The 10,847-nt window shown below is 43.5% G+C and overlaps 1 protein-coding gene across 1 annotated transcript; it reads right to left on the bottom strand.

Moving 5' to 3' along the window:
- Window positions 1-3,608: 3,608 nt before the first annotated feature.
- LOC139317040 (vitelline membrane outer layer protein 1-like) lies at window positions 3,609-9,064 on the bottom strand. The gene is made up of 3 exons (XM_070943949.1): window positions 8,894-9,064; window positions 5,915-6,012; window positions 3,609-3,909 (listed from the first exon to the last, which is right to left on the bottom strand). Exons 1-3 carry the CDS (start codon window positions 9,062-9,064, stop codon window positions 3,609-3,611), a joined length of 570 nt encoding a protein of 189 aa, XP_070800050.1.
- Window positions 9,065-10,847: the final 1,783 nt, after the last annotated feature.

Below are 10,847 nucleotides of genomic sequence, written 5' to 3'. Positions count from 1 at the left end.
ACATACGAGGGGCCTCGGGGACGACCTCTGCCCCCCTGCCAACACAGACTGCAACCGGTCAGAGAGAAAGGAGGAGAACCACCGTAGAACAGTGCCCCCTACCCCTAACTCTTCCAGCCGGTGCAGCATGATACCATGGTCGATGGTATCAAAAGCCGCTGAGAGATCTAATAGGACCAGGACAGAGGAGCAGCCCCTGTCCCGAGCCCTCCAGAGATCATCAACCAACACAACCAATGCCATTTCCATGCTGTACCCAGGCCTGAAGCCCGACTGGAACGGATCCAGATACGTCGTTTCATCCAGGTACTGGGAGAGCTGTCGCACAACCACACTCTCAACAACCTTCACCACAAAACGAAGGTTGGAGACCGGACGATAATTAGCCAACACTGCTGGGTCCAGGGAAGGCTTCTTGAGGAGAGGCCTCACCACCGCCTCTTTCAAGGTGGCGGGGAAGTCACCCTCACCCAACGAAGCATTTATAATCCCCTGGAGCCAGCCTCGCGTCACCTCCTGGGAAGCCAGCACTAACCAGGAGGGGCACGGGTCCAATAAACAAGTGGTCGCGTTCAGTCTACCCAGAATCCTGTCCATGTCCTCAGGGGTCACAGAATCAAACTCATCCCAGAAAACATTCTCAAGACCTGCCCCAGTCCCTCCCCCTGAGACTACCCAGTCGGAGTCCAAATCTTCCCGGATCTGAGTGATTTTGTCATGCAGATACTGAACAAAATCCTCGGCTCTACCCTCCAAGGGGTCCTCCCGTGCTTCCTGGTGGAGCAGGGAGCGGGTCACCCTAAACAGGGCAGCTGGGCGGTTATCTGATGATGCAATAAGAGGAGCAAAATAGCTACATTTCGCTGCTTTTATCGCCACTAGGTAATTCCTAATATGAGATCTTACCAGTGTCCGGTCCGATTCTGAAAGACTGGCCCTCCAACTACTCTCTAGGCGTCTTTTCCAGCGCTTCAACTCCCTTAGCTCCTCAGTAAACCAAGGAGCCAAATGAGATCGGCGCCGGGTCAGAGGCCGCAAAGGCACGACCCAGTCCAGAGCTCCAGCGGCCGCCCTATCCCAGGTGGCCACTAGGTCTCCAGCCGAGGCGTGTGCCAGAGCCTCAGGAAATGGCCCAAGCTCCATCTGGAACCTATCAGGTTCCATCAGGCGCCTGGGGCGGAACCATCTTACGGGCTCCGCCTCCCTGCGGCCCAGGGTTGGCCCAGCATTGGCTTTTCGAGAGAGAGAGAAGAATCAGAGAGACAGAGAGACAGAGAGAGAGGGAGAGGGAGACACACACACACACACACACAAAGAGACATAAGAGAGAGAGATACAGAGAGAGGAGGAGAGAGAGATGGAAGGAGAGAGAGAGAGAGAGAGAGAGAGAGAGAGAGAGAGAGAGAGAGAGAGAGAGAGAGAGAGAGAGATGTCAAAAGGGTTTTGTGGTTCCCAGTGCTTTTTAACAACCGGTTCTCTGCCCTAATGACCAGCTGGGTAGGCATGGCTAGGGGTCATGTGACTGGATGGGAGTGACTGACGTCAAGTTGGCCACACCCACCCAGGTTTTGTGGCTCCTGGTGTTTACTTTTCTGTGGGAAACGGGTCTAAAGGGCTCTTTGAGTGTTTAAGGTTGCAGACCCCTGGTATAGGGTCTCCTGCTTGAGCAGGGGGCTGGATTAGAAGACCTCCAAGATCCCTTCTAGCTCTATTCTGATTGACTGAAAAATGCTTTTATGTGTTCGTACATTTGTAGACCCTTATTAGTAAGCACTAAGTTATATTTTGTTTTGTTTCTTGTCTCATGTTTTGTGCACAGTGAAAGCATCTCCTCCATCTTTTTGGAATACTAATATGTGTGGTTAGTCTGTCTTTCACAGTTAGGTTTTTAGTAGTTGGGCTATAGTTTCTTTTTGCGTAAAGATTGATGCAAAGAATGAATTAAGCAGTTCTGCTTTCTCTCTGCTGCCTGTTATTTCCTCGCCATCTTAGTAGACTTACTGTTTCCTTGACTTTTTTCTTGTTATTTGTATGTTGAAAGAAACATGTTTCTTTTTAATTATCTTCTTTGACTTTTGTTGCAAGTCTTTGTTCATTTGGAGCCTTTGTGTCACAAGTAAATGCCTTATTCTCCATTATGTAAATAATATATGAACAGTGTGTCAGGGGTTAACTTATTCTTCACTTCTTAATGTATTCATACTTTACCACTCCCATAATTAGCTCCACCCATTGTATATATAAGGAGCTGCATACGTTCATTCCGTGCTTCTATCTGTGAATATTCAGTGAATATAGAATGCCTTATGTAAATAAAGAGAGATATATTTGAACTCTTAATTCTTAAACAATTTATTGAGTCTGATCCTGAAAATATCGCAACACTTTGTTTTCCTGACTTCATCTTTGCAGGTTTGGGCTATTTGCTGATATTCTGCCTCAGTTATGTGTCCCTCTTGTAATTGTCCTTTTTTTCTTTCAGTTTATCAGAGAGATCTTTGTGCACCCATGCTGGGTTTTTTTAATAGATTTCTTGTTTTTCTTTTCAGTGGTATTGCACTGGACTGGGCTCTTATGATCATATTTTTCACCGTTTTCCATGCTGCTTGAGTTGTTTTCCCTTTTAGGATTTTCATCCATAGAATCTTTCTTAAGCTCTCTTTGAATTTGTTAAAATCAGCTCTTTTAACGTTTAAGACACTGGTTGGATTATATTCTATTGCTTGTGTTTGCATTATATTGAATTTCAATATGACGTGGTCACTCTCACCCAAAGTTCCAGCAACTTCAATTCCTTCTATCACTTCATCCCTATTAGTAAGAATTAAGTCCAGTATAGCTTTTCCTCTAGTTCTCTCATCTATCTTTTGGACGACAAAGGTGTCAGCTATGTTGGTTAGGAATCTATTAGATCTCCCGCTGGCTGCAGAGTTTGTCTCCCAGATGATTTCAGGATAGATAAAGTCTCCCATTACTACTGTGGTATGTTTCCTAAATATATTCATTAATTGATTAGCAAAAAGCTAATCTATTTCTTCTACTTGGTTGGGTGGCTTAGTATATGCCTATAAAAATGTCATTCTTTTTTTCCTTTTGTATTGACCCATATGGATTCTAGATGGTTTTCATCCTTGATTTTGTGGATTTCTGTACAGATGTAGTGATCTTTCATTCATAATATAACTCCACCTCTTCTTTTGTTAGGTCTGTTTCTTTTGAATAGTTTGCATCCTGCCATCAGTACATTCCAATCATGAGTTTCATACCACCTAGTTTCAGTAATGGCAACTATATCATACATATTTTGCTTACAAATATGACACCATGCCCTTTTCCCATTGGTTCAGGCTCTCACTTTCATTGAATTTGCTGTAGCTGAGGCTCCCAGAGAATGTAATATTGGATAGCATAATGTGAGGGAAATGTGTAAATATGCAGAGGCTTCAGGAAACACGATTTTAAAAAGACACTTGCAACTTTTTTCAATTTCAACTGTAAGTTGCATGCTTTTTTTAATTTTTTATATACATGCATACACCCAAATGTAGTTCAGTAACACATCAACAAAGTTTAAAATGGAGATAGTTGTATGATGAATCCTCTGGGTTTCAATCACAACAGACAAACTGCACATCATTAAGCCCTGTGTTATCTTTAAACTTTGAAGTGCTAGAAGGCTCAACCTTGGTCTTGATACCACATATGGCCCCGGTTTTGCAGGAATCACTCCATTCACCATATTCACCCCAAGTAGTTGAAGAACCTGTTAGCACTTTCTGATCTTGGCAAGTGAACTTAATATTATTGGCTGCTGTATCATCAGCCGCTCCTAGATATTTTTCCACCCGGAGAGCGAAGGACATTAAATTGCCACTGGAACACTTCACAACCTTTCCCCAATCTCCAGCACTGTAAGAAAATACAATATTCAGAAAAAACATAGAAGGGCCTCAGAGATCTTCTAGTCCAACCCCCTGCTCAAAGGCAAGAACTTTATACCAGTCAAATGGTTATCCAGTCTATCCAGTGAAGAACAACTCTGAAAGGCAAGCTATTCCATTGATTAATTGTTCTCACAACCAGAACATTTTTCTTTAGTTCTAAGTTGGATATCTCTTTAACAAGCTTCCACCCATTGTCCTGCCCTCTGATGCTTTGGAGAATAAGTCAATCCCCTCTTTTCTGTGACTACCCTTCAATACTGGAAAACATTTATTATGTTTCCCCTAATCCTTCTCTTTGTTAGGCTAGACCAGGAGTCTGCAACCTTAAACACTCAAAGAGCCATTTGGACCCGTTTCCCACAGAAAAAGAACACACCGGGAGCCACAAAACCTGGGTGGGTGTGACCAACTCAATGTCACTCACTCCCACCCAGTCACATGACCCCCCCCTAGCCACGCCTACCTAGCCACAAAACCATTCTTTCTCTATGTCTCTCTCTCTCCCACTCTTCCCCTCTTTCTCCCCCTCTATCTCTCTCCCCCTCCTCCTTCTGTATCTCTCTGTATCTCTCTACCCTTCTCCCTATCTTCCCCTCTCTTCCCCCCCTCTCTGTGTATCTCTCTGTGTGCGTCTCTTTATGTCTCTCTCCTCCCGCCCCGCCTACCATGTGTGTCTGTTTGTCTCTCTGTCGGAAAGCTGTGGCTGGGCCAAGCCAGCAAGCTCTTCTTGGAGTGCTTCGCTACTCTTTTTATTTCTTCTTTTTGGAAATCCGGGCTGGCTGACGAAAGATCACCACCAGCGGCGGAGGCTTCCTTTCGGCAACCATCCTCCTCCTTCCCCCACTCCTTCTCCTCTCCCTGGCCAGCTATGGCTGAGCCGGGAGAGTGTGCACACGTGGGGAGACCCTCCACAACCAAGCACCAAAGCGCAACAAAGGTGCATGCTTAAGGAGGGTCTTAACAGGATGCGGCTTCTCTCCTGCATTGAGGCTCTGGCCATCACCTTGCCATGTTGTACCCAACCCCCTGCAGCTCTTTGGCTGAGCACAGGGGGTGCGAACTCCAGCCCGAAGCGGCAGGAAGTGAAGGCTGTCTTACACGCAAATGTGGCGCAAAGGCAGGTATAGGGCCACTTCGCTCCTGCACTCTCCAGTGACCCTCCTCCCCCTCCTCCTCCTCTTGTGACGCCCTGGTGGGCTGTGGCTGAGCCAGGAGCATGTGCACATGTGGGGAGACCCTCCTTAAGCGAGTGGTCACCTGCCCCGCGCGTGCCTTTCCTGCGCTTTGGCACTTGCTTGAGGAGAGTCTCCCCAGGCATGCGCATGCTCCTGGCTCAGCCACAGCCCACCAGAGGGGCCACAAGAGGAGGAAGGGGAGTAGGGTCGCCCGAAGGGAAGCCTCCGCCATGGCTGGTAATCGTTGCTCAGCCAGCCCGGATTTCCAAAAATATCTAAAAACAATAGGGGGGCAGGGCCAACCAGTGATGGGACATGGATCCACAGCAGAGGGCCCAAAGAGCTGCATGCAGCTCTGGAGCCACGGGTTGCCGATACCCGGGCTAGACATATCTAGCTCCCTCAACTGTTTATCATATCTCATACTGAAGTTTTATGCATAATAACATAAAACTTCATAAAACATTTAGTGTCCTGTACATCATGTGTGATTGCACATGATTTGTGATAAATAAATCTGTACCATAACTTTCTGTGCAACTAGCTGTTCTTGTGGACCAGGAATAAATTTAGTGGCTTTTTTGCCCTTCAAATTCAGCTTCAATTCTGACAAGCAGTTTAACATTGGAGGTTGAGGAAGACGGTGATTCTTGCTTTCTCTGTCTTATTTTCTTTGGATTCATAATATCAGCACAGAGCAAAAAATGCAATGACTAAAAATTATCCTATTTTTCTCATATCAGTTCATGTAGCATAACATATTTCTGCCAACCCTGCAAAGTGAAAGATACTCACTCTCCAGTAGTAGACTCAATTTCTTCACCATCTGCACAGTGAAGACGGATGCCATTAAGAGCTGAGTCATCTGCATGTAAACCTTGAGATGGCTCAACCTAATGCAAAAGTAAAAGCAAAAAACAAAACTCCAGTTAGTCCTCAATTTATGACTGTAATTGAGCCCGCAATTGGTCATAAATTGGTCATTAAGCAGGTCATCACATGACCGTACCTGATTTTATTATCTCTTTTGCAGCAAGCTTTAAATGGTTGGTTCATCCATTAAACGAACCCACTCTTCACTCTGGGGCATTTTTTTCTGGAAACTGAAAATAAATGCCGATTTCTGGCAAAAATGTTGTAAAGCAAGATCACTTGATGGCAAGATGCTCCAAATGGCCATAAATGTGGTCATGTGATCACCGGGGGTGGGGTAGCTATTAGAACTTTGAATCCAGGTTTCAATCCACCTAAGCAGATTTTTTGAGATCCCTCATAACATTGAATAATCACTAAGCGACCAGTCATACATTAAGGACTATCTTTATAATGAACCTGATTCTGTGATCTCGAATTTAACAGGACCTTTGTAAGCAAACTCAATGGGAGAAATTAAACTTTCTACTGACTTGTCAAGACATCCCCATCCCTACACTATTTCTTTGGAATAGGAAGTTGAAGGCCCCAAACTTGCAATGAAGCATCATATCTGAATTGGATTACTTCATACCTTAATGTCCCAAAAGTGCTTTTTTCAAGAGGCAACTGGACTTTCTGGTTTTTCTTTGAAGACGCTTTGCTTCTCTAAACAAGCTGAAGAAGCTTCTTGGATGAGAAGCGAAACGTCTTCAAAGAAAAACCAGAAAGTCCAGTTGCCCCTCGAAAAAAACACCTTTGGGACAACCATGACCTGGATGACTGAGAATCTCCATAGACATTCATACTTCAATGTAATCAGGAATTGGGGTCTTTTTTGGGGAGAAAAGGAGGCAAGGAAATTGCCAGGCATTTCTACTGGCCTTTCCTACCTGCCCAACACCAAGTCCTGATTTGTGGTGATTTTCTTTTGTTTAAAATACAATGAAGTGTAATGCTGTTCTTTGGGAAATAACAAAAATATTATTATTTTTTTTCCTAACAGTTTTATCCTTTATTAAAAAGTTCTCATCTGAAGTTTCCATGTTTATTTCCTCCACTTGAGCACACCGTTTTAAAACCAACTGAAACAAGGATCAAAGCTAATGCATTATTAAACTTTCTTAAATTCTTCTATTTTCTGCTGCCATAAAATAATAAATGAATGTGAAGCAATAAAAAGGGTAATTAAGAGACTATTATTCAGTAATCTTAATATTATGCTCAAAAATTGGGCCTCTCAGTTTGCCACCAAATCTCTGGAGGCTACAATGAAAGAAGTTTAAGATTACGAGTTATCCATTCTACATGGAGGGAAGGAGGGAAGGAAGGAAGGAAGGAAGGAAGGAAGGAAGGAAGGAAGGAAGGAAGGAAGGAAGGAAGGAAGGAAGGAAGGAAAAGTGCCTTAAGGACAAAATTACTAATTACAATTGCAGAGAATCTTGGCTAGAGTGGACTGACCAAACATAAGAGAATGATATTGGCCAACTGAATGTCATTGTAATATAAAATATTGAGAACTACTTTTTAAGGTTGCTTCCATATGACAATGAAAAAGCAACATTAATAAGGAAGCACTGAGTAGTGTTCAATAAATTAAGGCATCTTGAATAGTCTTTAGACTGCTTGCAGCTGTTACATCTGAATTAGGTAAAAAAAATGAATAAATGGAACATACATGTAGCTGCTTCCATCAGGCCTACATCTGATCTAGATATTTGTAGCAAGATGCTTCATCTGACTTTCGCTCAAAAACTTTTCCTTAACTTCCCTCCCCGTTTTTAGTATTATAGTAATAATTTTTTATACTTTTATAAATTATAAATAATTTTTATACTTTTTTTAGTATAAAAAAAGACAAATTATCACGTCAAGTTCAATGATTTATTATTTATTTATTATTTATTAATTCAATTTATATGCCACCCCTCTCCTAAGACTCAGGGCGGCTCACAATGCATTTAAAATCATTATAAAAAACATTTAAAAATTTAAAACATTAAAACATTAAAACTCATTCACACCATTCATGGCCGGATCTCGCCGGATCACAAGAGCGAGATCAATGGCCCCAGGCCTGCCGGAAAAGCCAGGTCTTCACCACTTTTCAGAAGGCCAATAGGGTGGGGATGGTCCGGATCTCAGGAGGTAACTGGTTCCAGAGAGCTGGGGCAGCCACAGAGAAGGCCCTCCCCTGCGGACCCGCCAGCCGGCATTGTTTCGCTGACGGGACCCGGAGGAGACCAACTCTGTGGGATTTTACCGGTCACTAGGACCTATGCGGTAGAAGGTGGTCTCGAAGATACCCTGGCCCTGAACCATGTAGGGCTTTAAAGGTAATAAACAACACCTTGAATTGTGACCAGAGACCAATAGGGAGCCAGTGCAGCTCACGGAGAATTGGTGTAATGTGGGTGTACCTAGGTGCACCCAGGACAGCCCTTGCGGCTGCGTTCTGGACCAACTGTAGTCTCCGAACACTTTTCAAGGGTAGCCCCATGTAGAGCGCATTGCAATAATCTAACCGTGAGGTGATAAGGGAATGAGTGACTGTGAGGAGAGCCTCGCGATCCAAGTAGGGTCGCAATTGGTGCACCAGGTGAACCTGTGCAAAGGTCTCCCTAGCCACAGCTGTCAGATGTTGCTCTAATCTTCATCTGACTTTCACTCAAAAAATTTTCTTTTCCTTATTTTCCCTCCCCGTTTTTACCATTATCACCTCAAGTTCCATGATTTAGTTTTCCCAAGCCCCAGGGAAGTTTTAGCAGCACCCAAAATGGGTTAAGACTCCTTTAGAGAGATGACTTGGAGAGTGCATTAGCCTCATGAGGTCTGAACAGAGTAAAACCAGGAGACTTTTACCTTCAAGGAGAATCCATCTGCATAGCCTGTTGGACACATGGCTATTTCCCCCCATTTTCCAAACCGTTCTCCATTTAGCACTTTGAGGATCTGGTTATAATCTCGACATTCTGCATTCCAAAGCCAGCAGGAAAGGATCAGGAACACTGCAGAACTGAAGCGGGGGTCCATTGTCAGACAATTCTGTGTAGATCAACATAACAAATATTTAATGCTTATCAAGTTTTGGGATGTGCACCTGACAAGCAAAGTTAGCTTGGTCACTCACCAGTGAAACACTGGTGAAGCAGGTACATCAGCACCTGCATTTTCTGTGTCATATGAGAAGAGCACATCTTCCTTCCCCTACCCTTACCACTTTCTATAGAGGCACAATTGAAAGCATCCTGTCCGGTTGTATTACTGATTGGTTTGGAAGTATTACTCTTTCGGTTAAGAAGGCTGTGCAGAGAGTGGTGCGAACAGCAGAAAAGATGATTGGAGGTTCTCTTCTCTCCAGGACATAGCACAGGGATGTCACACTCGATTTCATTGAGGGACACATCCAGGGCCGGATTTTCCTATAGGCTAACTAGGCTTCAGCCTAGGGCCTCAAGATCAAGAGGGGCCTACATTCAAATTGTTAGCAAAATTAAAATTACACTTTCACTTTAGGTGAAAGGGCCACATAAGTGGAATAGCCTAGGGCCTCTTTTCATCTAAATCCGGCCCTGGACACATCAGGGTTTTGTTTGACCTTGGAGGGCTGGGGTGGGCATGGCTAGCTCGACATCACTTGTGACGGGGGCACCTGTGGTGACCCGAGTGCTCTGCCAGTGAAAAGAGGCTCTCGAGCTCTGTTTTCACTGGCACAGGCATTGCAGGCCAGTCCTTTGCTGTTTCCAGGACGGCCCTATGGGCCAAATCTAAGCACCCCATGAGCCAGACCTGGCCCCCTAGTCTTAAGTTTGTCATGCCTGACATAGCATATAAGCGCTGCTTAACCAGTGCCCTCAGTATTGTCTGGGATGCTACACATCCTCTCCATGACCAGTTTTCTTTATTACCTTCTGGAAGAGATTTCACAGTATCTGAAGCAGAACAACTAGATTCTGTAATAGCTTTATACCATATAGAATCAACCTTGTTAACGCTCAAGACTCTTTTTTCTGCTATGTATTCTAAATGGTCTCTGTGTTGTATGTACATATACAATATGTATACAGTATGTATGTGCATGTATGGGTATGGGTATAGATATTCTTTTGAGAGCAGGCATCAGAATTTCATTTCTTAATATGTGCCAGTGTGTTCACAGAAAAAAGTGACAATAAAGATTATCTTATCTTATCTTATCTTATCTTATCTTATCTTATCTTATCTTATCTTATCTTATCTTATCATCTTAATGTATCATCTTGTCTTGTCTATTCTCTTGTCTCATGTCTATTTTACCTTAATAAAAGAATCAGAGCTTTCAAAATGTATAGCCTAGACATTAAAGCTGAATCTCTGGTTCTACTTTATTTAAGTTCAACCTATCTTCTTCGTGAAACCAGATACTGGTTTCCTCTTTTCCTTCCATCCCATTGTCACTGTTGTCCTCCATACATTCATTCCTTGCTTTACTAGCCATGCTTATTTCACCCTCTTTCTTCAAAACATTATTTTTGGCCCATATCTCTTTTTCAGAGGCTTGTTCTCTGACTCCGCCTGATTGTTTCCCTTCTGCACCTATAATCCAGGGCTAAGTGACATGAAACCCTTAGACAAAAATGGATCTGGAGACCATACTCCAGATGTAATCTCTCTTTTTTTTTTCTTCAAAAGATCACCTGAAAACCACCTAGAAACCCTGAGCTTTTTTCACTTTATTTATTGATAATATTACCTTTAGACCCCATGGAAATGCCTAGAAATTCTAGAAGACCAGTTTGCCTTCCGATTCTTGGGTTGTTTTGGGATTGGTCACGTC

This window comes from Pituophis catenifer, unplaced genomic scaffold, assembly GCF_029215685.1.
Source record: "Pituophis catenifer annectens isolate HBS135680 unplaced genomic scaffold, rPitCat1.0.hap2 SCAF_4, whole genome shotgun sequence".
Classification (NCBI taxonomy): Eukaryota; Metazoa; Chordata; class Lepidosauria; order Squamata; family Colubridae; genus Pituophis; species Pituophis catenifer.
The sequence above is the reverse complement of the archived record's forward strand: the minus strand, read 5'-3'. Positions and strand labels throughout refer to the sequence as shown.

What these genes read in the sequence shown, in the direction of transcription:
- LOC139317040 (XM_070943949.1), bottom strand. Translation starts at nt 9,064, where the DNA reads ATGGACCCCCGCTTCAGTTCTGCAGTGTTCCTGATCCTTTCCTGCTGG. An exon ending in CAGATGGATTCTCCTTGAAG is followed by an intron (nt 6,013 to 8,893) that starts GTAAAAGTCTCC and finishes CTTTTGCATTAG; the next exon opens with GTTGAGCCATCTCAAGGTTT. An exon ending in ATTGAGTCTACTACTGGAGA is followed by an intron (nt 3,910 to 5,914) that starts GTGAGTATCTTT and finishes ATTTTCTTACAG; the next exon opens with TGCTGGAGATTGGGGAAAGG.